This window comes from Pseudorca crassidens, chromosome 8 (genome assembly GCF_039906515.1).
Source record: "Pseudorca crassidens isolate mPseCra1 chromosome 8, mPseCra1.hap1, whole genome shotgun sequence".
NCBI classification, from domain to species: Eukaryota; Metazoa; Chordata; class Mammalia; order Artiodactyla; family Delphinidae; genus Pseudorca; species Pseudorca crassidens.
This window is the reverse complement of record NC_090303.1, coordinates 3,703,567-3,731,388: the sequence shown is the minus strand read 5'-3', so window position 1 is coordinate 3,731,388 and position 27,822 is coordinate 3,703,567. Positions and strand designations below refer to the sequence as shown.

General features: G+C 35.4%; 1 protein-coding gene across 1 annotated transcript in view; it reads left to right on the top strand.

Annotated features, from left to right (window-relative positions):
* The window catches only part of ZPBP (zona pellucida binding protein), a 62,942-nt gene extending 35,724 nt beyond the window's left edge, over positions 1–27,218 (top strand). Inside the window, exons 5-8 of the mRNA XM_067747626.1 lie at positions 3,162–3,380; positions 13,961–14,037; positions 26,375–26,552; positions 27,019–27,218. Of these exons, the coding sequence (XP_067603727.1) occupies positions 3,162–3,380; positions 13,961–14,037; positions 26,375–26,552; positions 27,019–27,041 (497 nt within the window). The 3' untranslated portion in view covers positions 27,042–27,218. The remainder of the gene's footprint in view (positions 1–3,161; positions 3,381–13,960; positions 14,038–26,374; positions 26,553–27,018) is intronic.
* The last annotated feature ends 604 nt before the right edge of the window (positions 27,219–27,822 follow it).

The following is a 27,822-nucleotide window of genomic DNA, read 5'->3' as shown; positions in this document are numbered from 1 at the left end:
AGTTCTTCTAGGTCTTTGTTAAATGTTTCTTGCATTTTGTCTATTCTATTTCCAAGATTTTGGATCATCTTTACTATCATTATTCTGAATTCTTTTTCAGGTAGACTGCCTATTTCCTCTTCATTTGTTAGGTCTGGTGGGTTTTTATCTTGCTCCTTCATCTGCTGTGTGTTTTTTTGTCTCTCATTTTGCTTATCTTACTGTGTTTGGGTTCTCCTTTTTGCAGGCTGCAGGTTCGTAGTTCCCGTTGTTTTTGTTGTCTTTCCCCAGTGGCTAAGGTTGGTTCAGTGGGTTATATAGGCTTCCGGGTGGAGGGGAGTAGTGCCTGTGTTCTGGTGGATGAGGCTGGATCTTGTCTTTCTGCTTGGCAGGTCCACGTCTGGTGGTGTGTTTTGGGGTGTCTTTGGACTTATTATGATTTTAGGCAGCCTCTCTGCTAACGGATGGCGTTGTTTTCCTGTCTTGCCAGTTGTTTGGCATAGGGTGTCCAGCACTGTAGCTTGCTGGTCGTTGAGTGAAGCTGGGTGCTGTGTTGAGATGGAGATCTCTGGCAGATTTTTGCCATTTTATATTATGTGGAGCTGGGAGGTCTCTTGTGGACCAGTGTCCTGAAGTTGGCTCTCCCACCTCAGAGGCACAGCACTGACTCCGCAACACCAAGCGCCTTTCATCCACATAGCTCAGAATAAAAGGGAGAAAAAGTAGAAAGAAAGAATTAGTAGAAGTCGTAAGAAAGAAAGAAAGAAAGAAAGGAGGGAGGGAGGAAGGAAGGAAGGAGGGAAGGGAGGAAAGAAAGAAAGAAGATAGAGTAAAATAAAATAAAGTAAGATAAAATATAATAAAGTTATTAAAACAAAAAATAATTATTAAGAAAAAAAAAAAACGGGCAGATAGAACCCTAGGACAAATGGTGGAAGCAAAGCTATACAGACAAAATCTCACACAGAAGCATACACATACAGTCACAAAAAGAGGAAAACGGGAAAAAATCATAAATGTTGCTCTCACAGTGCACCTCCTCAATTTGGGATGATTCGTTGTCTATTCAGGTATTCCACAGATGCAGGTACATCCAGTTGATTGTGGAGATTTAATCCACTGCTTCTGAGGCTGCTGGGAGAGATTTCCCTTTCTCTTCTTTGTTCGCACAGCTCCTGGGGTTCAGCTTTGGATTTGGCCCCGCCTCTGTGTGTAGGTCGCTGGAGGGCATCTGTTCTTCACTCAGACAGGATGGGGTTAAAGGAGCCGCTGATTCGGGGGCTCAGGCTCACTCAGGCCGGGGGGGAGGGAGGGGCACGGAGTGTGGGACGAGCCTGTGGCGTCAGAGGCCGGCGTGACGTTGCACCAGCCTGAAGCATGCTGTACATTCTCCCCGGGAAGTTGTCCCTGGATCCCGGGACCCTGGTAGTGGCGGGGTGCACAGGCTCCCTGGAAGGGAGGTGTGGATAGTGACCTGTGCTCACACACAGGCTTCTTGGTGGCAGCAGCAGCAGCCTTATTGTCTCACGCCCGTCTCTGGGGTCCGCGCTTTTAGCCGCGGCTCGCGCCCGTCTCTAGAACTCCTTTAAGCAGCGCTCTTAATCCTCTCTCCTTGCGCACCAGGAAACAAAGAGGAAAGAAAAGTCTCTTGCCTCTTCGGCAGGTCCAGACTTTTCCCCGGATTCCCTCCCGGCCAGCCGTGGCCCACTAACCCCCTGCAGGCTGTGTTCACGCCACCAACCCCAGTCCTCTCCCTGCGCTCAGACTGAAGCCCCAGCCTCTGCTCCCAGCCCTGCCCGCCCCGGCGGTGAGCAGACAAGCCTCTCGGGCTGGTGAGTGCCGGTCAGCACCGATCCTCTGTGCTGGAATCTCTCCACTTTGCCCTCCACACCCCTGTGACTGCGCTCTCCCCCGCGGCTCCGAAGCTTTCCCCCTCCGCCACCCGCAGTCTCCACCCACGAAGGGGCTTCCTAGTGTGTGGAAACCTTTCCTCCTTCACAGCTCCCTCCCACTGGTGCGGGTTCCATCCCTATTCTTTTGTCTCTGTTTTTTCTTTTTTCTTTTGCCCTACCCAGGTACGCAGGGAGTTTCTTGCCTTTTGGGAGGTCTGAGGCCTTCTGCCAGCGTTCAGTAGGTGTTCTGCAGGAGTTGTTCCACGTGTAGGTGTATTTCTGGTGTATCTGTGGGGAGAAAGGTGATCTCCGCATCTTACTCTTCCGCCATCTTCCCCTCGTCCCCTAAGATGAATATTTAAACTTAGGGAAGTCTCATACCTGAGTTTGAGGCAGCATGACATGGTGGTTAAGGGCACAGACTCTGGGCTAGGCTCCTCAGCTAGAGTCTCAGTTTTGATAGCACAGGCATTAGGCATGTGACATAGTATCCCTCAATACATGCTGGATGTGAAGATTATACCAATCTTTAATAATCTTAGGAGATTTAAATGAGTTTCTATTTTTAAAGTGCCTATAACAGGGCTTCCCTGGTGGCGCAGCGGTTGGGGGTCTGCCTGCCGATGCGGGGGACGCGGGTTCGGGCCCTGGTCTGGGAGGATCCCGCATGCCGCGGAGCAACTGAGCCCGTGCGCCACAACTGCTGAGCCTGCGCGTCTGGAGCGCGTGCTCCGCAACGGGAGAGGCCGCGATAGTGAGAGGCCCGTGCACCGCGATGAACAGTGGCCCCCGCTCGCCGCAACTAGAGAAAGCCCTCGCACAGCAACGAAGACCCAACACAGCCAAAAAGAAATAAATTAATTAATAAAAAAAAAAAGTGCCTATAACAGCATTTGTCACTTAGTAGCTGCTAGATAAGTGCTTGTTAAATTAAAAAATATTTATATATGGCTGTATATAGAAACATATACAGTTCACCTTTGAACAACATGGGTTTGAACTGTGTGGGTCCATTATACATGGATGTTTTCAGTAGCAAATACTGCAGTACCACACGATCCACATCCACACATTGCAGAACCCTGGATTCAGAGGAATATGGGTGAGGAGGGCTGATTATAAATTATACATGTATTTTCAACTGGGGGTGTGGTTGGTGTTCCTAACCCTAACCCCACGTTGTTCAAGGGTCAAATGTATTCCAAATAATGATTTCTCTTGAATAGCTGAAATATATTTGAATTGCTTAAATAACCATTGCTGTATTGTTCTCTGTTTAATTTTTTGCAGCTTATCGTGAGCCACATTATTATTACCAGTTCACAGCTCGATATCATGCAGCTCCCTGCAATACTATCTATAATGTTTCTTTTGAGAAGAAACTTCTTGAGATTTTAAGCAAATTGGTTCTTGACCTTTCCTGTCAAGTTTTCTTACTGAAGTCTGAATGCCATCATGTTAAAATGCAAAGAGCTGGTTTGCAAAATGAATTGTTTTTTACATTTTCAGGTAAGTATATGCAATTCTTTAAAGAAAACAAAGTTAGACTGCAAAACTAATCTTAGAGACCTGAGTTACTAGCGGCATTTTTAGAATGTAAATGCTATAGATCTGAATGTTTCATATTCTTTACTTTCACTTCTTAGATCTTATAGCCCCCAAATACATTTCTGCTGATTCATGTACTTAATGAAAAGTTTGGGTTCCCAAATAACTTAAACATTGCTATGATAATTTACTATAGAATGGAATTTAGTATGAGGAATATCTATCATGATATTTAGCTACAAAGATTTAATTTATAAAAGCATGTAAGTATATAATAAGCTAGGTTAACAGTTTAGACCAGAGGGACTGTTCTAACAGCTTAGGTTGCTTTTCCTAACAATGCAGAGCAAAAGCCCAGTACATTCTGGAAAACCAAGAATTGGACTTAATATCTGAAGACTTTAGATTTATAAAGGGCCCGTTTATGAATGAGCATTTAGGAATACCCATGCATGTGTTCTTAATGGGTCCCAGTAGCAAGAGGACCCCCTCCACTTTTCATCTCAAATGGTATGTTGCTGTTTCCTTTCTTTCTTCTTTACCCTCTGTCCTTGATTCCTCTACTGTCAGTGTTTGTTTACACTTACCCATTTCTCTGATATTCCCTCTCTCTTGGCCATCTAGGATTGAATGTTTAGATACAAGTGAGAGGTGCGAAGCTTTCAGAGAAAAGAATAAGAGGTGTTCAACCCCATTTTCACTATCTTTTATCTTCCTTACTTCTTTTCTCCAGAAAAAATTTTGAGAGTTGTTCTCCAGCCCCTGAGGCAAATTATGAAAGATAGTCTGAGTCTTTCTTTAGCTCATCAAAGACCCACTGTTAGCATTCATGAGAGTTATGGGGTCTTTGTACCTGGTGTATTGAATAGGTGCTATTAATAGGCATTTAATAGTCTTGAGAAAAGCTGAAAGTGTACTTGAACCCATAAGAGGAAAGAGGTGATTTTCAATAGAAATTAGTTCACTGTGGGCTTAATTTGCATTTCTCTAATGACTCATGATGTTGAGCATCTTTTCATGTGCTTATTGACCATTCATATATTTTTTTGGAGAAAAGTCCATTCAAGTCCTTTGCCCAATTTTGATTTTTTTCCCTAGCTTTATTGATATATAATTGACATATAACAATATGTTAGTTCAAAGTGTACAACATAAGGATTTGATGTATCTATATATTGCAAAATGTTTACCATAATAAGGTTAAACACATAGATCTTCTCACATAGTTACAATTTATTTATTTCTGCAGTAAGAACTTTTAAAATCTACTCTTCTAGCAACTTTCAGATATATACAATACAGTATTATTAACTATATTAACCAAGCTCTGCATTACATCCTGAATTTATTTGTACCCTTTGTCTTCCTTCATTCATTTCCCTCACCCCCAGTCCGTGCCCCTGGCAATCATCAATCTGTTCTCTTTTTCTGAGTTCAGTTTTTGTAGATTCCACATATAAGTAAGGTCATACAGTATTTGTCTTTCTCTGACATGTTTCACTTAACAAAATGCCCTCAAGTTTTATCTGTGGTGTTACACATGGCAGAATCTCCTTCATTTTTATGGCTGAATAATATTCCTCTGTGTGTGTGTGTGTGTGTGTGTGTGTGTCTGTGTGTGTGTGTAGCATATTTTCTTTATCTGTTCATCTGTTGATGGATACTTAGGTTGTTTCTATGTCTTAGCTATGGTAAATGGTGCCGCATTGAACACGTGGGTACAGATATCTCTAAGAGATAGTGATTTCATTTCCTTCAGATGTATATCCAGAAGTGGAATTGCTGGATCATATGGTAGTTCTATTGTTTGTTTGTTTGTTTGTTTTTACCTTTTGAGGAACCTCCCTACTATTTTCCATAGTAGCTATACCAATTCATATTCCCACTAAAGGTGCATAAAGGTTACCTCTTTTCCACATCCTTGCTATCACTCATCTCTTGTCTTTTGGATAATCATCATTCTAACAGATGTGGGTGATATCTCATGGTTTTGATTTTCATTTCGTGATGATTTGTGATGTTGAGCACCTTTTCATTTACCTGTTGGCCATTTGAATACTTTCTAAGAAAAAAAAGTCTATTCAGGTCCTTTTCAATTTTTAATTGGGCTATTTGTTTTTTGTTTTTGAATTGTATGAGTTCCTTATATATTTAGGATTTTATTGTCTTATCAAATTTACGTGGTTATCAAATATTTTATACCATTCTCTAGGTTGTATTTTCAGTTTGTTGATTGTTTCTTTTGCTGTGAAGAAGCTTTTTTAGTTGTATGTAGTCCCATTTGTTTACTTTTGTTTTCATTGCTTGTGCTTTGGTGTCATAGTCATAAAGTCATTGCCAGCACCAGCTTTTCCCTGTGTTTTCTCCTAGGAGTTTTATGGTTTAAGTTTTACATTTAAGTCTTTAATCCATTTTGAGTTAATTTTTGTGTGTGGCATGAGATAGGAGTCTAGTTTCATTCTTTTGCATGTGAATGTCCAGTTTTCCCAGTATCATTTATTGGAGAGACTGTCTGTTCTCAACTGAGTATTCTTGGCTTTCTTGTCAAATATAGTTGACCTTACATGCATAGGTTTATTTCCTGGATTTTCAGTTCTATTCCATAGGACTATGTGTTTGTTTTTATGCCAGTACCATATTGTTTTGACTACTATACCTTTGTAATATAATTTGAAATTAGAAGTGTGATACTTCCAGCTTCGTTTTTTCTTAGAACTGCATTGATAACTTATTCAGGGTCTTTTGTGATTCCATACAAATTTTAGGATTTTTTTTTTCTATTTCTGTAAAAAATACATTGGAATCTTAGTAAAGATTACGTTGAATCTGTAGGTTACTTTGGGTTTTATGGATATTTTAGCAATATTAATTTCATTCAATTCATGAACATGAGGCATCTCCATTTATTTGTGTCTTCTTCAGTTTCTTTCATCACTGTCTTGTAATTTTCAGTGTATAGACCTTTTACCTCCTTGTTTAAATTTACTCTTATGTATTTTTTTGGTTTTGATAGTACTGTAAATAAGATTGTTTCTTTATTACTTTTCAGATAATTTGTTATTATATAGAAATTATACCAATTTTTGCATGTTGCTTTGTATCCTGAAACTTAACTAAATTCATTTATTAAGTCTAACAGTTTTTTGCTGAAATCCTTAGGATTTTCTCTATGTAAAATTACGTCATATGCAGACAGAGATAGTTTCACTTCTCCTTGTTTGATTCAGGTGTCTTTTATTTCTTTGTCTTGCCGGACTGCTCTGGCTAGGACTTCCAGTACTATGTTATATAGGTGTGGTGAGAGTGGGCATCCTTTCCTTGTTCCTGATCTTAGAGGAAAATCTTTCAGTCTTTCATATTGAGTATGATGTTAGCTGTGGACTTGTCATACATGGCCATTATTATATTAAGGTAGATTCATTCTGTACCTAATTTGTTGAGAGTTTTATTTTGAATGGAAGTTGAATTTTGTCAGATACATTTTTGCATACATTGAGATGACCATGTGGTTTTTATTTTTCATTCTATTAATGTGATAAATCACATTTGTTGATTTGCATATGTTGAACCGTCCTTGCATCTCAGAGATGAATCCCACTTACTCATGTTGTTTGTTAGTTTTAATGTGCTGTTCATTTTGGTTTGCCAGTATTTTGTTGAAGATTTTTCCATCTATATTCATCAGGAATATTGGCGTATAGTTTTCTTTTTGATTAGTGTCCTTATCTGGCTTTAGTATCAGGCCTTGTAAAATGGTTTGAGCATGTTACCTCCTCTTCAGTTTTTTTTGAAGTTTGAAAAAGATTCACATTAGTTCTTTAAATATTTGGTAGAATTCATCAGTGAAGCCATCTGGTTCTGGGCTTTTTTGTGGGGCTGGGGGGAAATTTTTGGTTAATGATTCTATCTCCTTAGTCACTATTGATCTGTTCAAATTTTCTACTTCTTTATGATTCCAGTCTTGGTAGGTTGCATGTTTCTAGGAATTTATCAGTTTCTTCTCAGTTGTCCAATTTTTGGTGTATAGTTATTCATAGTAGTCTCTGGCTCCTTTGTATTTCTGGGTATCAGAGCAATGTCTCTTCTTTAATTTATAATTTCATGTATTTGGATCCTCTTTTTTTCCTATTATAGCTAAAGGTTGTCAGTTTTATCTTTTCAAAAAACCAAGTTTTGGTTTTGTTAACCATTTCTATTTTTTCCTATTTCATTTATTTCTGCTCTAATGTATTATTTCCTTTCTTCTGCTAATGTTGGGATTAGCATGATTTTCTTTTTCTTATTCCTTGAGGTATAATGTTACATTTTTTATTTGAGATCTCTTTGCTTGATGTGTACTCATTTTGCTTTTTTCTAAGAATTTTTAAGTTTACCACCTACATTTAGATCTCAGATTCATTTTGAGTTAATTTTTGTATATGCTGTGAAATATGGATCCAACCTCATACTTTTGAATGTGGATGTACGATTATCCCAACACCAATTTTGAAGAGACTGTTCTTTTCTCTTTGAATTGTCGTGGTACTCTTGTCGAAACTTACTTAGCCACAGATATGTGAATTTATTTCTGTGCTGTTAATTCTATTTCATTGCTCTGTATGCCTATTCTTATGGTAGTCCACAACGTTTTGATCATAAGGTTTTGATAGTAGCTTTGTTTGTAGTAATATTTGAAATTGGGAAGTGGGAGTCCTTAAATTTTGTTCTCCCCTTTTCAACATTGTTTCGGCTATTTGAAGTCAGTTGCAATCCCATATGTTTTTTGCACCTGCTTTTTCATTCCTGTTGAACAAGGCCATTGGGGTTTGCATTGAATCTGTAATGTCTCTAATGTTACCCTCTGAACAATATTGTCTTCCAGCCCATGAACACAGGATAGCTCTCCCTTTATTTAGGACTTTGTCTTAGTCTGTTGGGCTGCTGTAACTAATACCATAGACTGGGTAGCTTATAAACAATGGAAATTTATTTCTCACATTTCTGGAAGCGGTAATTCTGAGGTCACAGTGCCACCATGTTTGGTGAGGGCCCTCTTAAGGGTTACAGACTTTTCATTATGTCCTCACATAGCAGAAGCAGCTAGGGGTTTCTCTGGAGCCTCTTTTGTAAGAGCACCAATCTCATTCATAAAGGCTCTATTCTCACGACCTAAGCACTTCCTAAAGACCCCACCTCCTAATACTACCACATTGGGCATTAGCATTTCAACATAAGAACTGGGGGGGGGGATAAAATATTTGGAACACAGCAGACTTCTCTATCAGCAGTGCTTTATACTTTTCAATGTGTAAGTCTTACACCTCTTGATAAAGTAATTACTACATATGTTATTGTTTTTGATGCTATTGTAAGTACAATAATTTTCTTTTTCACATTGTTCACCGCTAGTATGTAGAAATTCATTGATTTTTTTGTGTATCTTACATCTTGGTTTAATTAATTAAGAGTTATTTTATGGTGCTTGGAATTTTTAGTATTTTCTATATGGAAGATTATGTCACCTAAGGATAACAATAGTTTTACTTATTTCTTTCCAATTTGGATAACTTTTATCTCTTCTCTATCTATTTTGTGCCAAATTGCTCTTGCTAGAATGTCAATATATTGTTTAGTAGAAATGGCAAAAGTGGACATCCTTGAATTGTTCTTGATCCTAAGGGAAAAGTTTAAGTGTTTCACTATTGAATTTGATATTGGCTGTGTGGGTTTTTCATAAAAGCTCTTTATCAGGGTGAAGCAGTTACTTTCAATTCCTAGTTTATTGAGTGTGTTTTTTTTTAATCATGAAAGGGTGTTAGCTTTTGTCAAATGTTTCTTTTGTATCAAATGAGATGATCATGGTTTTTTAGAAGGTTTCTACCCTTCTACTTTCTATCTCTGTGATTTTATCTAAATATCTCATATAAGGGGAATCATACAGTAGTTTTCTGTTTGTTTCTGGCTTATTTCACTTAGCAAAATGTCCTCAAGGTTAGTCCATGTTGTAACATATGGCAGGATTTTCTTCCTTTTTAAGAACTAATAATATTTCATTCTGTGTATATACAACATTTTGCTTCTCCGTGAATGCATTGATGGCCACTTGTGTTGTTTTCAGTACACTATTGTGAATAATGCTGCTTATAGGTGCATTCAGTTCTTTTGGGTATATACTCAAAGGTGGATTTGCTAGATCATAATAGTAATTCTGTTTTTATTTTTATTTTTTTTTTGAGGAACTGCTACTATTTTTCCACAGTGGCTACAACATTTTACATTCCCACCAACAGTGTACAAGAGTTCCAATTCACCACATTCTCACCAGCACTAGTTATTTTCTTTTGTTTTCATAGTAACCATCCTAATGGGTGTTTGGTAGTGTCTCATTATAGTTTTGATTTGCATTTCCCTAAAAATTAGTTATGTTGAACATCGTTTCCTGAGCTTATTGGCCATTTCTACATCTTCTTTGGAGAAATTCCTTGTCAAATTCATTACCCATTTTTTAAAAAAATTTATTTATTTATTTGGCTGTGCTGGGTCTTAGTTGTAGCATGCTGGTTCTTAGTTGCAGCATGTGCGATCTAGTTCCCTGACCAGGGATCGAACCCAGGCCCCCTGCACTGGGAGCATGGAGTCTTAACCACTGGACCACCAGGGAAGTCCCTCATTGCCCACTTTTATTTTTTTGTTCATTTTTTAATCTGGTTGTTTGCTTTTTTTGGTATTGAGTTTTAGGAGTTCTCTACATATTCTGTATATCTATCCCTTATCAGATATGTGACTTGCAGATATTTTCTCACATTCTGTAGGTTGCGTTTTAACTCTATTGCTATTGTGTTTTGATGCACACTTTAAAAAATTTTTTTGATAAAGTCCACTTGTCTGTTTTTTTCTTTTGTTTCTTGTACCTTTGGTGACATATCCAGGAAATCATTGCCAAATCCAATGAAGCTTTTGCCATAAGTTTTCCTCTAAGAATTTTGTAGTTTTATTTTTTACATTTAGGTTTTTGATCCATCTTGAGCTAATTTGCATGTATGGTGTTAGGTAAGAATAGAAATTCATCCTTTTGCATGTGGATATCCAGTTTTCCCAGCACCATTTATTGAAAAGGCAGTGCTTTCCCCATCGAATAGTGTTGACACCATTGTCAAAAATCATTTGGCCATATATGTGAGGGCTTATTTCTGGGCTGTCTGTTATATTGGTCAATATTTCTGTCTTTATGCCAGTAACACACTGTTTTGGTTACTGCAGCTTTGTAGTAAATTTTGAAATCAAGGATTGTGATTTTTAGCTTTATTCTTTTTTAAGACTTTATATAAAGTCCCTTGTGATTCTGCATAGATTTTAGTGTGGATTTTTCTGTTTTGCAGAAAATGTAGTTGGGATTTTAATGTTGATTGCATTGAGTCTATAGATTGTTTTGTGTAGTGTTGACATTTTAATGATGTTACCTTTTCCAGTCTGTGAACATTGCATGCATTTCTGTATGTCTTCTTTAATTTCTTTCAACAATGGTTAAGTTATAATTGTAAGTTAATTCCTGAGTATTGGTTAAGTTAATGGTTAATTAATTGGTTAATTCCTCAGTATTTTATTCTTTTTGATGCCTTTGTAAATGGAATTGTTCCCATAATTTTCTTTTCAGGCTTTTCATTGTAGTGTATAGAAATGTAGCTGATTTGTGCATTGACTTTGTATTGTGCAACTTTGCTGAGTTTATTTATTAGTTCTTAACAGTTTTATTTGTGGAATCTTACTGTCTGCATATGAGATCATAGCATCTCTGAACAGAAGTAATTTTCCTGCTTCTTTTCCAATTTGGACGCCTCTTATTTCGCTTTCCTGCCACAACGCACTGGCTACAACTTGCGTTATTGAGATGAAATGGCATAGCTGTATGTTGGCCCATCCCTGAATTCTGGCAATAAACCCCACTTGCGCATGGTGTATGGTCCTGTTAGTAAGCCCCTGAGTTTGGTTAGTATCTTGTTGAGTTTTTCATCAGTGTTGATTAGGGATATGGGACTGTAGTGTCTTATGGTGTCTTTGTCTGGCTTTTGTGTCTGGGTAACGCTGGCCTCAGAGGATGAGTTTAGAAGTGTTACCTCCTCTTCACCTTTTTGGAAGTGTTTGAAAGGATTGGTATTAATTCTTCTAACTGTTGTTAGAACTCACCACTGAAGTCATCCAGTCCTGGGTTATGACTGTTTTGTTTAAGACCTCTATTTCCTTACTTATCTTCTATCTGACTCTTCTATCCACTGTTGTGAGATATTGAAGTCTCCAAATGTTATTGTAGAAATGTATATTTCTCTTTTGAATGCTGTTAGTTTTTACTTCAAAAATTTTCATGGTCTGATATTAGGTATGTAAATGTTTATATTTGCATTACATATTCTTGCTGTGTTAAACCTTTTATTAGTATATATTGTCCTTATTTGTCTCTTATACCCTTTCTTGATTTTAAGTCTATTTTATCTCTTATGAGTATAACAGCTCTTGTTCTGTTTTGGTTACTATCTGCATGGAATATCTTTTTCCATCCTTTCATTTGCAATCTATTTTTGTTTTTGTATCTAAAGGGAGTCTCCTATAGACAGTACATAGTATGATTATGTTTTTTTTATTCATTCTCAAATCTCTCTCTTTTGACTTGAGAATTTAATCCACTTATTTATTTGTTTATTTTTGGCTGTGTTGGGACTTCATTGCTGCATGTGGGCTTTCTCTAGTTGTGGTGAGTGGGGGCTACTACTCATTGGGGTGTGTGGGCTTCTCACTGTGGTGGGCTCTCTTGCTGTGGAGCATGGGCTCTAGGCTTGCAGGCTTCAGTAGTTGGAGCATGTGGGCTCAGTAGTTGTGGCGCGTGGGCTCTAGGGAGCATGGGCTTCAGTAGTTGTGGCTCATGGGGTCTAGAGTGCAGGCTCAGTAGTTGTGGCACACGGGCTTAGTTGCTCTGTGGAATGTGGAATATTCCTGGTCCAGGGCTTGAACCCATGTCCCCTACTTTGGCAGGCGGATTCTTAACCACTGCGCCACCAGGGAAATCCCCAATCCAATTACTTTTAAAATGATTATTGATAATGCAGAATTTACCTGTGTCATTTTGCTATTTGTTTTCTTTATGCTTTATAGCAGTTTTGTTCCTCATTTCCTTCATTATAGTCTTTTTTGTGTAGTTGACTTTTTTGTAGTTAAATGTTGAAATCTTTTTCATTTCCTTTTGTGTATATTCTATAGTTATTTTCTTTGTTGTTACCACAGGAATTGCATTTCACATTCCTAAGTTTATAACACTCTAATCTGAATTTATACCAACCTAACTTCTACACCATTTGAAAACTCTCCTTTAACAGCTGTATCCCCACCTCTTTCAGTTGCTGATGACATAAACTTGCTACTTTATAAATTGTCTGCCCCAAAATATAAACTAATAATTATTTAAAATGAATTAGTCTCTTAATTTATATAGAAAACAAAGTGTGGAGTTACAAACCAAAGTTACAGTAATACTAGCCTTTAGACCAATTGTTTTTTTGTAAGTATATTAGGCTCTTAAGTCATATATAGAAAAATTGCTGTTACAATCCGATCTGACAGTAACAGCAGCTTCTGTCGTCCGTGTGCTTACCTTTGTTAAGGTCTTTATTTCTCTTCATGCAGCTTCACATTACCTCCTAGTATTCTTTCACTTCACCTGCAGAACTCCCTGAGCAGTTCTTGCTGGGCAGGTCAGGTGGTCACAAACTCCCTCAGCTCTTGTTTAGTTAGGAAAGTCTTCATTTCTCTTTCACTTTTGAAGGGCAATTTTGCAGGTTATAGGATTCTTTCCTTGCTCTTTGTTTTCTAGTACTTATCACCTTATCACAAAATATGTTTCTGTAATGATGACTGTTTATTGTTTTTATGTATTGTTGTTTATTCTCATTTTCTGCCTTAGAATATAATTTCCAGAGAGTCAGGGAGTTTGTAGATTTTGATCACTTATGTGTCTCAGACTCTTAGAATAACTCTTAGTATGTAATAGACTCTCGATAATTACTTATTGAATAAATAGGTACATCAACGCATGCATATATGACTATGTTCATCATTTTAGTTACCATGGCCACTACTGTAGTCCAACCTCATTCTCTTTTCAGTATTGTTATAATCATTTATCTCTTTGTAGAGATTAAGAATTGAGTTAGTCAAATGACTGACACTATGTTATATGGGTAGAGTTAAGTAGAATATTGAAAGAGTAAACACATTTATACATACATATACATATATATGGTATAAAAGGCAAAATAATTCCATTGTTAAAAATTGTATGATGTCAGTTGCCACATACTCTTAAGTTCACTGCAATAGGTTTTCCTGATTTATATAAGATAAATTTTTATGTTAGGTTTTTGGCTGAAAAGAGTGATTTAACATTTGGAAAATTGCTTAATTTTTTAGTGGAATAGAAATATTAGATACATGATCTATTTTATATTTCAAAAGCCAATTTAAATATTGTGATATAGTAGTTTAGACCCATGATAAAGTATAAAATATTTTCTCAGTTTCATCTCTAGACACTGAAAAAGGACGCAAACCATGTGCAGACCATAGTTGTGAATCTTCCAAAAGACTATCTAAGGTACGTTATGTGAGGTGAGAAAAAAGAGGAAGTGGTGAACATGCCCAGGGTGTGAGTAAGCATCTTAGCTATTTATAGAACACACCACCACCACCCCCAACATACACACTTAGGGAATTCAACAATAAAAATAAAACTTCATCAAATAATAAATGACGAGGATTTAGTGGAGTTAATATTTTTATGAAATGCTTTGAAATTTAGCATTTTGTAACTGATTGTATTAGGAAATAGGATTTTCCCATTTATAGGGCCTTGTTTGCTATTGCAAATTAATTTATAACTAATAATCCTAAAGAATTCTCTCCATGTTACTGTTATTAATCCTAAATAAGAAATTTGATCTATACTGTTTATTAACTGTTTTCACATTGCTTTATACTCAGCATCTTGTATCTATGCTTAGGGTGAAAATTATGCTGTAACTTCCAGCAGCAATTTAATTTAGTTTTCTCTTTTACATTATGCTTAACATATTATTCATGCTCAGTAAATTTATGGCAGATTTCCCTACTTCAGATTACTCTTCAGTGACCCTGAACATTTTGTTAAAAATAATATTTTAAAATATTTGGAATAAAATGTAATTTACATTTGATGGTTATGAAAATTTTCTGTTAAAATCATAAGTAATGCATATTTATAGGTCAGTATCCATTACTTTTGCCTAGTGAAATTGACAGGGGGATGATTTCTTAATTTGTACTCACTAAGCCTCCTGAAATGTAGCTTAAATCATCTATTTATATATAACCAGATATTTCCATATAAAAAACTTCCATAGGGGTTACCTCTCATCCCAGGGATATATTTTTTCCTTTACTTTTGAAATAGGAGTTAAATTTTACGGCGTTGAGAACAGAAGGCAATCTTATTTTCTAATTCTCTTTCTTAATCCCTGAGTACTATTTTAATTATTATTTAGTATACCCCACAAATTTTGTTAATATTTTGTTGAAATTTAAAATTTTCAAAATACTTTTTTTAATTTGTCTTGAGATATCTTCTTTGACCCATGTGTTAGAAGTGTGTTGTTTAATCTCCATTGATTTCTGTTTAATTACATTATGATCTGAGAGCAGACATTGTATAATTTCTGTTCTTGTTGATTTGTTAAAGTGTGTGCTGTGTGTGGAGTATATTGTCTGTCACAGTGAATGTTACATTTGAGCTTGGGGAGAGTGTGTATTCTCTTGATAGACGACAGTTATAACAGGTAATTCATGGTGGTGTTGAGTTCAACTATGTCCTTAGAATTCCTTCTTTTTTGTGGCTGTGTAAAATTCCATTATATGTGTAGGCCACAGTTTTTTATATATCCTTTCAACCACAGATGGACTTTTAGGTTGCTTCTTTGTCTTGGCTACTGTGAATAGTGAACATGGGAGTGTAGATATCTCTTTGAGATCCTGATTTCAGTTACTTTGGATATATACCTAGAAATGGAATTGCTAGATCATATGGTAATTCTATTTTTAATTTTTTGTGGACCTTCCATACTGTTTTCCATAGTGGCTGCATCAATTTACATTTATTCCAATAAAGTATAAGGATTCCCTTTTCTATATATCCTTACCAACACTTTAGGTCTTTTGTTTTTCTGATAATTGTCATTCTGACATGTGTGATGTGATAGTGCATTGCAGTTTTTATTGCATCTCCCTGATGGTTAGTTCTGTTAAGAATCTTCTCATATACCTGCTGATTGTTTGTATGTCTTCTTTGGAGAAATGTCTCTTCAGTTCCTTTGCCTATTTTAAAATTCAGATCATATGATTATTATTATTATTATTTTGCTATTGAGTTTTATGTCTTCCTTATATATTTTGGAAATTAACCCTTTATCTGATACAGAGTTTACAAATACACTCCCATTTCATAGGTTGCCTTGTTATTTTCTTGTTCATTTCCTTTTCTGTTCAGAAACTTTTTAGTTTGAGGTAATCCCATTTGTCTGTTTTTGCCTTGTTGCCTGTGTTTTTTGGTATCATATCCAAGTTTTCATTGCTAAGGCCAGTGTCAGACTTTTTTTCTCTATATTTTCTTCCAGATATTTTACAGTTTCATGCCTTACATTTAAATATTTAATATATTTTGAATTGAGTTTTGTGTAAGTTAGAAGGGTCTGATTTCATTCTTTTCATCTGGAAAAATTGTTTGCCCAACACCATTTATTGAAGAGACTGTCCTTTCCCCATTGTGTATTCTTGGCTCTCTTGTGTAAGACCAGTTGACAGTATATGTGTGGGTTTATTTCTGGATACTCCATTCTGTTTCGCTGGACAATATATCTGTTTTTATGCCAATACCGTATGGTTTTGATCAATATAGCTTTGTAATGTAATTTGAAATCAGGACATGTGATGACTTCAGCTTTGTTCATCTTGCTCAAAATTGCTTTGACTGGGATATTTTGTAGTTCCAGATGAATTCTAGGGTTTTTTTTTCTTTATTTTCTGTTTCTGGAAAAAATGCCATTGGGATTTCGAAGCAAATTTCAATCAATGTCTAAATCCCTCTAGGTATTCTGGACACTTTCACAATAGTCTTCCATCTTAATGTAGGGTATCTTTACATTTATTTATTTTAAAAAAATTTCTCTCATCAATGTTTTTTAGTTTTTAATGTACACATCTCTCATCTTCCTACTTAATTTTACTTTTAAGTATTTTATTCTTCTTGTACTCATGTAAATGAGATTATTTTCTTGATATCCTTTTTAGATAGTTTCTTGCTAGTGTGTAGAAATACAACGGTGTTTTTAATGTTGATTTTGTATCATGCAGCTTTACTGAATTTGCTTATTCTAAGAGTTTTTGTGGAATCTTTAGTGTTTTCTGCATATATGAATATTTCGTCTGAAAACAGATGATTTTACTTATTTGTTTCAGATTTGGATGATTTTTATTTGTTTTTCTTTTCTAATCACTCTCTTTAGGACTTTCAGTACTATATTGAATAGAAGTAGCAAGACTGGGCATCCTTTCTTTGCCCAGGTCTTAGAGAAAAGGTTTTCAGTTTTTCACTTTTGAATGTGCTGCTAGCTGTGGAATTTTTCTATATGGACTTAATTATTATATTTTGGCAAGTTCCTAACATTCTGACTTTATTGAGAAGTTTCATTATGAATGGATGTGAAATCATACTTTTCTACATCTATTGTGATAATCATATGATTTTTATTTTTCATTCTGTTAATGATTGATTTGTGTATGTTGAAACATCCTTGCATCCCAAAGATGCATCCCACTTGGTCATGGTGTATAATTCTTTTAATACGTTGTTGAATTTGGTTTGCTAGTGTTTAGTTGAGGATTCTTGTATGTATGTTAATCAGGTATATTATCTTATAAATTTTTTTTCTTTTGGTATCTTTGTCTGGTTTTGGTATCAGAGTGGTACTGGCCTCACAAAATGAGTTTGGAAGTGTTCCCTATACTGTTGTTTTTGAATGAAGTTTAAGAAGTTCTGTTATTAATTCTTCTTTAAATATATGGTAGAATTCATCTATGTTGACATCTGGTCCTGGAGCTTTCCTTGCTAGAAGGTTTTTGATAACTGATTCAGTCTTCTTGTTTATTATTGGTCTGTTCATGTTTTCTGTCTTTTTCTTATTTCTGAATTCAGCCTCTATATTTTGTATGTTTGTAGGAATTTGCCATATATTCTAACTTATTCAATTTGTTGGCATATAGTTTTTCATAATAGTTCTCTATTATGATTTATGAAAGAAAATAATCATCTTTTCTCTTTCTGTGGCATCAGTTGTAATTTCTCCTCTTTCATTTCTTATTTTATGTTTTCTGATTTTATTTAAGTCTTCTCTCTTTTTTTCTTCGTTAGTCTTGCTCATTGTTTGTCTTCTTAGTTTATCTTTAAAAAAAACAGCTCTTAGTTTCATCATTGTTCTATTTTTGTGTTTTCTACTTCATTTATTTCTGCTGTAGTGTTTATTCCTTCTAACTATTCCAAACCTAACTTTGGGTTTAATTTGTCTTTCTTTTTCTAGTTTCTTGAGGTGTAAAGTTGGGTGTTTATTTGATATTTTTCTTTTTTTCTAACGTAGGCTTTTATTGCTATAAATTTACCTCATAGTACTGCTTTTTTTGCATCTCATAAATTTTAGTATTTTGTGTCTTTGTTTACGTTTGTCTCGTGATATTTTCTTGTCTTCTTTGACTCAGTGATCCCAGGATGTGTTGTTTAAATTCCACATATTTGTGAATTGTTTTATTTTCCTTCTGTTATTGATTTCTAGGTCCACTTCATTGTGGTTGGAGGATATACTTGGTGTGAGCTTAATATTTTTATATTCATAAAGACATGTTTTGTGACCCATCCTAGAGAATGTTTGTATACACTTGAGAAGAATCCATTTTCTTCTGCTGTTGCGTGGAACATTCTGTGGATCTGTTAAGTTCATTTGGTCTGTTGTGTTGTTCAAGTCTGGTAGTTCCTTATTGATTTGCTGTCTGAATATTCTATCCATTATTCAGATTGGAGTATTGAAATCTCCTACTATTATTGTATTGATGTCTATTCTTCCTTTCAGCTCTGTCAGTGTTTGCTTTATATACTTATATACTCTGATGTTGGGTGTATATATATGTTCTATCTTCCTGTTGAATTGATTCCTTAATCATTATATAATGACCTTTTTTGTTTCTTATTACAGTTTTGTATTATTTCAAGGTGATTTTTTTGGGTATATGTACATCCATCCTTGCTCTGTTTGGTTGTCATCTGCATGGGATCTTTTTCCATGTTTCACTTTCAGCTTATAAGTGTCCTTAAATCTACAGCTAATATCTTGTAGACAGCATATACTTGGATGATCTTGTTTTGTCCATTAAGCCATGTCATGTTTTTTACAGGGGAGTTTAATCTATTTACATTTAAAGTTATTATTGATAGGTAAGGGCCTACTATTGTCATTTTGTTAATTATTTTCTGTATGTTTGTAGTATCTTTGTAGTCCTTTCTTCCAATGTTGCTGTCATCCTTTGTTATTTGACTTTTTTGTGCATTGATACACTTTGATTCCTTTCTCTTCTTTAAAGATATTTTCTTTTTGGTTATCATGAAGCTTACATATAAATCTTATAACAGTCTACTTTAAGCTGATAACTTAGTTCATATGCAAGTCTGTATTGCATATGAATTGCGTATGAAAGTCTATACTTATACTCTCCTCTGCACAGTATGTTATTGATGTCACAAGTTACATTTTTCATATTGTACATCTAATTACAGATTTGTATACTTATATTTTTGATACTTTTGTCTGTAACTTTTATACTGGTTTAAAATGTCATTTATGTATCACCCTTACAGTATTACATTAGTCTGTATTTGCTGTGAGATTTATACTTTTTAATGTTGCTGTTAAGTGTTCTTTCATTTCATTTCATTTGATGAACTCTCTAGCAATTCTTCTAAGGCAGTTCACTCACTTGGGCAGAGCACTGAGATACTGGGACTTCTAATGGTGTTGAACTCTTTCAGTTTTTTTTTTTTCTGGGAAACTCTTCATCTTTCCTTCATTTTCAAAGGACAGTTTGACAGATATAGTATTCCTGGTTCATAGTTTTGTTTGTTTGTTTCTTCACTTTGGATGTATCATTATGTACTCTCCTAGCCGGAAAGGTTTGTGCCAAGACATCCACTGATTTCTAATCACAGATAGTATTATTTGTGTGTGGGGGTACCCTTTATTTGATGATGCTTTTCTCTAGCCACTTTCGTAGTTCTGTCTTTGTGAATATTGTCAAATTAATAACAATGTTTCTTGGTGTAGTTCCCTTTAGTACAACATATTTGGTATTCTTTAAGGTTTATGAATCTGTATGCCCATTCCCTCTGAAGATTGAAAAAGTTCTTTGGTATTATTTCTTTAAATAAGCTTTCTAGTCCTTTCTCTTTCTCTTCTTAAGGGAACTCCATAGTGCATGTATTGATTTAGGTAATGATATCAAATAAGCCTCATAGGATTTCTTCACTCTTTTTTTCTTTCTGTTTCTCTGACTGGACAATTTCAAATGATCTGTCTTTTAATTCATTGATTCTTTTCTATGCTTGATTGAGTCAACCTTTGAAGCTCTATTGAATTTTTAAGTCCAATCACTGTATTTTTCAAAATAGAATTTCTGTTTGGTTCTTTTTTATGGTTTGTATCTCTTTGTTGTACTTCTTGGATTTTGTGTGTGTGTGTGTGTGTGTGCACACGCACGCACATGTGCACATTGTTTTCTTGATTTTGTCTGTGTTTTCTTGTAGTTTACTGAGTTTCTTTAAGATTATATTGAATTATTTTTAGGTGATTCATAGATCTTCCTAACTTTGGCCTTTGTAGCTGGTTATTGGAGCTTTTTTTGTTGTTGTTCTTTTATAGTGTCATGTTTTATTGATTCTTTGTGATATGCTGGAATTGGTGCCTGTGCTTTTAAAGAAAAGTTTCCTCTTCCAATCTTTATGGTCTGGCTTCAGGAGAGAATGACCTTTACCAGACTAGAGTTTCTAGGAGTCTCTCATACCTTTCTTATGGCTGCACCTCCTCAAGTCTTGCTTTTTCCTGGGGTGGATGTCTTAGAATTATTTCTTCTCTCAATCCTACAGAGCCATGTCAGGTTATGAGAGTCACATCAAGTGCTAAGAGCAAACCACTCCTTTTTCCTGAGGGCAGTGCCTGAAATGCCAAGGCTTTTTATGCATCTTCCATTTCTCTCCTTCCCTCCTAAAGGGGATGTCTTGGAGTTTACTCCCTCTCTGTAGTCGGCAGAGTCATGCCAAATGCCCCAAGAGTCACCTTTCCCTTTTCCCCAGGGTAGTGCCCTTGATTCTGAGCCATGGGTTGCAAGCTCCATCTCTCTTCCTCTCTCCTGAAGGAACAGTCTCAGGGTTGTGCACCTTCACCAAAGTTTGCAGAGTTTAACTTGCTGCAGGCTTCTGTACCGCCTGCTTAGATCTGTGTGCCAGCTGTCAGGGCACACGTGCCAGGTGCCATGAGTTTCCACCCCTTTTCTTTGTTCTCAGCTTTCTCTAAATGATTCGGCCATGCTAATTTCCTCAGAGTTCTAGGTGCAGTAAGAGAAAAGTAGACCTCCAGAAGGAGTCCACATGGGAAGTGACCCCAAGCTTGGGAAAGCCAAACCTTCACGTTGCATTTTCCTTCCCCTGAGGGAGAAGTTGTGGTCTAGGGGGATCTCTCTGGGTGCTTAGTTTTGGTGACCTGGGAAAGTGGTGATGCAGTCAAAGTGAAAGAGTTTCTCTTAGCATTTTCAGTGTGCTTGATCTTGGGTTTTGTGGCCCATGGGGGTGCTGGAACATTTCTACTATATTCAGGAGTTCTTAAAAAGTATTTTCATCCCTGAATCGTTGTCAAATCAGTGTTTTTGTGCAGTGAAGACTGGAATCTCCTATTCTGCCGTGTGGCTGACAGCATTCCTTTTGGATATAGTTAACAATCCAGCTAACAAATCAAGTTAATAATCCCTGCCTCTTAATTAGAAAATTTAGACCAATTACATTTAATTTAATTATCAAAGATTTGGATTTAAATCCACCATTTTTTTCTTTGTCCCATCTCTTGTAACTTTTTCCTTTTATTCTTTCTTTTGGATGATTGTGCCTTTTAAAGAATGATACTGTTTTATAGTCTTGTTCATTGCTTTATTGTTTTCAAATCATACTTCTACTTTATGTGGATGGGTTTTTATCATTCTATTATATATCATTTAACCTGGTTTTCTATTCTTCTGGTTTTGCTCCTTCCCTATCTTCTTTGGATTGATTAAACTTTTTTTAACTGACTTTTTTCTTGTTATATTTTTTTTCACTCTTCTTCTGGATTTGTTTCAAATTTTAACATATTCTTCATAGCAGAACCAAAACTTACTTAGTTTATAGTACCTTCCAAAAAAGTACAAAAGCCTTAAAGACCCTTAACTCTTATGACCTGTTTTTATCTTTCAAGGTTTTGTTTTCTAGTATTCTAGTATTTTTTTTAATTTTTCACTTATTATTAAGATTGTTTCAGAATGTCAGTGTCTGTTTAGATTTACCCACAGTTTTATCCATTTCTTTGCTTACAATTTCTTCTTGCCTCTTAGTCTTTCCTTATATATTTTTCCGTCTTCCTATATTTATTGTTCCACTGAAATCTGAGGATTCATTACTTTGATCAGTTCTGGAAATTTTTTCTGCCAGAACACCTTTGAAAAGTACCTGTTGCCCCATTTGCTTCTCTTGAACTCCCATTTAGTATGTTTCAGGTTATGTCATTTATTTCTCCACCTCTCTCTTACTTTTTTTTCTTTTTTTAAATATGTTCTTCATTCTGAGTAATTTTTTTTTTTTTTGCGGTACATGGGCCTCTCACTGTGTGGCCTCTCCCGCTGCAGAGCACAGGCTCTGGACGCACAAGCTCAGCAGCCATGGCTCACAGGCCTAGCCGCTCAGTGGCATGTGGGATCTTCCCAGACTGAGGCATGAACCCACGTCCCCTGCATCGGCAGGCAGACTCTCAACCACTGTGCCACCAGGGAAGCCCATTCTGAGTAATTTCTTCAATTATTTATTGCATTTAATTGTTCTGGCTCCAGCAGGGCCTAATCTGATGTTCAGTCTGTCCACTGAGTTTTTAATTTCACTACATTTTTTACTGCCTTCATTAATTGTAATTTAAGTAGGTAATTTTTCAAATATACTTTCTCTTTTATTGTGATATAAATTTCCTTTCCTGTGTTTTCATACCACTTTTATGTCTTCATGTGTTCTAAGGATACTTCATATCATTTTTTGCTATTTTAGGTCCCTGGAGCTCCATTATCTGAATTTCTTGATGGTCTAATTTGGCAGTTTGTTGACCCCACCGTTGTTTCTTAGTTCATCCTCTGCTTCATAATTCTGGCTGATAAGACATGTTTGTCAGTCCTGTATCAGTAGATGTAGCCCCTTTGGCTTAGGTTGTGTGTGTTTTTCTGTAAAGTTACTATGTTTGCTTTTGCCTAATGTTCCATGGTTGTTCTCAATCAAAGCCAAATTTTTATGTTAATTTCTGACTTGGGGATCTTGTACCACACAGAAAGTACAACAAAACCCCACACCCACTTTGAAAGCAAACCATCATGTAGGAATTCACTGAGGAGTTTTGCTTTCCCCCATCCCTCCACTCCATCACCCCCTCCTGCTGCCCCTCCCTACCCTATTGAGAGTCTTTCTTGTTATTTCCCTTTTGTAATTGAATTTCTTTTCCTGTTCCACTGTTTTACTTAGAGTCTTTCTTGGTTGTTTATTTTGTTTGTTTTTAACAGCTTTAAGCCTTTTTTCCTTAGCTCTTTTGTTTGTTAAATTATAACACTCTGGAATACTCAGATTGACATGAAATGAAATAGGGACTCAGCTAATATTAGGTTTTTAATTTTCGTTTTTAGCAACTTTTTCTCTTTCTTTCTGTCTTTCCCTGTCTTCCTTTTTTCCTTTCTACTTTTTTCTTCCTCTCTTATTGTTGAAATATAGGTACACAATATCTGCTGTGTTATGTTCAGTTAGGTGATTTTTAGCAGGGTGATTTTTCAGACTATCTAGTGCACCAAATGGTTGGAAATGTGAAATCTTTTTCTGTATTTTTAAATGTCATTTCTCTCCTCTCACTCCTATCTTATCTGCTTGCTTTTTTCAATTAGAAATATACTACTTTAAAGAACTTTAATGTGACAGTTTAAATCTCTAATAATTTCAAAAGCTAAATTATAATTTATCTTTAATCTTTCTTCTAAAAATTCTGGTTTTCTAATACAGGTTTCATTTCTTGTGGAGCAACTACCATTTCAGTGACAATGCTGAGTGAAGAGTCGATTCTTTTGTCTTTTGCTTCAGGACTGAAGTAGACTACATTGCAAAGTTAAATTTTTCTTTATTCTAAAGTTCTGGGATTCATTATTCTTCTTAGCAGTGGATTCCAACTTTCATAGAATTCAAACTATTATATAACCCTTTACTTTCTTCCTCTTCCCTTTGGCGCTGCTTTGAAACTGAGCTTTATCTCATAGTTCTCTGCCTGTTTTACTGATATGAGTGAGTGTACATCATCCATGCTGATGTTCCTACCACGAGAAGGACAACTTTGTGTTTTTGTTTTAAACTTTTTTGACAGTTCTTCATTGGGACATTTTCCTGTAAGATCTGGACACCCTACCTCTCATTTGCTCACTGAGCACTGAGATCACCAGTCTTTTCTATGCAAATTCACAATTCTTTCCATTTCATCCAAGATACTGTAAGCCTCTCCTTTTTTGTTTTTTGGGGTTTTGTTTTTTGCTTTTTAATTCCAGCCCCATTTGATGACTATAGTCATTTTCCAAAGAGATTCCCCAAATATAGCTGTTAACCAAAGTTTTCCAACAGACTCCATCTTAAAAGTGTATTGTCCATAACACCTGGTACATAATGAATTCTCCCCTCATGGATACTGGAGCTCCAATTCATCTCTAGTTGTGTATAATGTATGCCATTTTTTTGCCTATCCTAGGACTCTCATTGCTTACTGGACTAATGTAGAGCACATACTAAGCCTTTCTAGTTGCCTTTTTCAGTACCTAATGTGGCATGATCTGTTGAGCAGGTTATGGTATTTAAAGTAAGCTGTTCAGCTTCTCCACGCAGAAGTTTATATAGTTTACAAACTGCTTATTGTTGAAGTGGTAATGATTTCTTGTTCTAGTCTTGTAATCAATAACCAATAATTATAGAACATATTCCTTTCATATATGCTTAATAAGTCTATAAAATTTGGGGATGGGTGGGTGAAGGGAGGAGTAGCTTGGGCCAGGCAATCTGATGTTTATTCAGTTGTATTAATTCTTTGTGATTAAGGTGATTCAGGTGATTAATCTATGAAGAATTTCTATAATTATGATTTGTTCTTATGTCATCCAAATTTGTCCAAAAATTTTTACTTTAAGATATTTAATCTTTACCCAATTCAGAGAATTCTTCAGTTTCACACTTTCTTTGGTACAAATAATTAACCCCATGTCAACCATCAACATACTCATTATTTAAAAAAAAAATTTAGTCAATGATTCAAATAATTTCTTGCCTTCTTTCCATTTTTATCAAATAAGAGATTTATCCTCATTCTCCTTCTTAGAAAGAAAACAGGAAAGAAGAATCTGATTTACATGATAATTTTTGTTCTTGTCAGGTTTTGCGAGGTATAGTTTCATTGTTTTTTTTTTTTTTCTTTCTTTTTCCTGCATAGGGTGTCAGGAAGCCAAGTGATTATGATCATGTCTCCTGATACTTTTATTTGTAGTCTTGCATTTAAATATAGTTAATTGGATACCAGATTTGTAGCTAATTAATTCATAAGCACTTCCTTAACCAAAATTGTAAATAGCAGTAAATTTGACAGAATTTATTAGAAGTACAAGAAAACCATTTAGGCTGTAAAAATATAGTAATTCAGTAATAGAATGAGTTGAATGCAGTATATTGAAAAACACTTTTACAATTATTTATAGAAATTTTCATCAGAGGGATGTAATTTGTAAGGTACCTGGAGAAGTCAGTAGATTGAGATGCACCATTCGTGGTTATAGATGAGCACGATTTCATTTACCCCTGCTTCTGACTACATGAGAGGTGCAGGTGAGCATAGGAGAACTGAGCAGAACTAACTAGCTTGTAGAGGGTGTGAACTCATGACCATACCTCATGCTTTACCAGGTAAGGCTTACCAGCCACTGAAAAGTATAAGCCTCTTGTTACTTTTCGGAGTCAAGCCAGAATAATTACTACACGTAAAAAGGTAATTAATTATAGGTCAGAATTATGCCTTAATTATTTTGTAAATTTGATTTTTGAAACAGAGCTATAAGTTCTAACATGTGCTGCATGCTATCTTTAAACCTAATTTTTCTTTATGTAAAGAGTGGAGCAGATGTCTCAGGATATGCTTCTTAAAGATTCTTAAAGTACATTTCTTTAAGAACATTTAATTGTTAGAGTACCCTTCTGAAAGTACATTTAATTTCAGAGAGCTGTCTTGTTTTGCTCTTATGCACATCCATATATTATTCAAAACCAAAGGGACCAAAAAGTTTGGTTATATATTGAAATATTTTCTTTGTGTTGTATATGGAAGTACTTTTAGAAATATTTGAGGTTTATAGGTGATACCTTTTCAGTTTTACAGGTGTTATTTATATCCTATGAATTCAAGAAAAAATAAGGACCTTGAGAATTTGTTTCCCCTGCTTCTAAATACATAAGCATCCTTATTTGTTCTAAAATTACATTTATGTGATAATTTTTTCATACTTTATTTCTATTTTAGGCTAAAATTCTCATAGAGAGATTTTTTAATCAACAAGTGGAAGTTCTGGGCAGACGTGCAGAGCCGTTGCCTGAGATATACTACATTGAGGGTACTCTCCAAATGGTTTGGATTAATCGCTGCTTCCCAGGGTATGGAGTGAATACCCTGAAACACCCAAAATGTCCTGAGTGCTGTGGTATGTAATGAACTATGATTTTATGGTTTATATGTATGAAAATTCACTTGTCTTCATTATGCCTAAGTGAATGTCTATCACTTATTTTTACTATCATTTAGGTTTGAAATAGTGTGTTTGAAAAGACTATGTCAATCTGAAGATTTAAAAGAAAAAGGCCAAATTAATTCTGGCCTTGTTTTACTACTAGAGTAAAGAGGGGTTGGGGTGTTAGGCAGTTGTCTGGGAGGAAGCACAAATACTAGTTATGAGACACCTAGAGTTACTTAACAGCCAAAATATATTTCTTTTAGAATCAATTTTTGAAGAGTTTACATTTGTATAGTCTGGATTAGGTAACTTTTTCACTTTTTTTAAAAGTAAGTATATGAGTTGCTTTATTACCAGTTGTTCCTTCTGACCGTTGATCCTAGCACTAAAGGATCTGAGCATCTATCTGGCTTCCCCATCTTTGTGCTCATTATAGGACTGTCTATAGAGGCTGTTTAGGATGAGAACGTGGACTCACAGTCTCAGAATTTCCATCTGCAGCTGTGGAGTGAGCCAATTAACCTTCAGTCTTGAAAGACTTCCCAACATAAATATCACTACATTAGTGCCATTGTTTGAGTCTTCTCTGTTCTTCCCTCTTTTCTACTATCTTATGTTAGATTAAAAACCTTTTCATATGGTAGAACACTAAATATTATTTTTGCTTTGCTTTATTTAACTTGGTTAGATTTTGCTTTACTTTTTCATAATATTGGTTTTGTTTAAGGATATGAAATTTGACAAAATGTACTGAAAATTTATCTCAGGAAATACAATACAAATTTAACAAATAAATCACTTACAAATGCCAGCCTTGTGACTGTTTTGATAATCTGTGATTACGCATATCACGCTAGAGCACAGAAAATGATGAAGAAAAGCCTGGTGATGCCAAACAGTGAAACCAAAACTTAGTAGTTTAGCTGTCTATTAAATGCATTTATATTGCCTGTCAATAAAGCCTTAAGACAAACTTAAAAATTTAAATAGTTGCATCTTATTAATTCTAAGAATTTTGAAATAAACATAGCTCTTTCAGTTGAAATGATAGGTTTCATCATAATGAAATTATTATGAATAATAATTTCATCATTGGAGTTTTTTTGCATGTATAAAAGTTCAGATAAACCCAATTTTCAGGTACTCTAATTTTACCATGTAATTATAACATTCAGCATTATTATATGCTGTACTATTTGATCAAGTTCATTAAGCAACTCTTTTACTCCTGACAACAAAC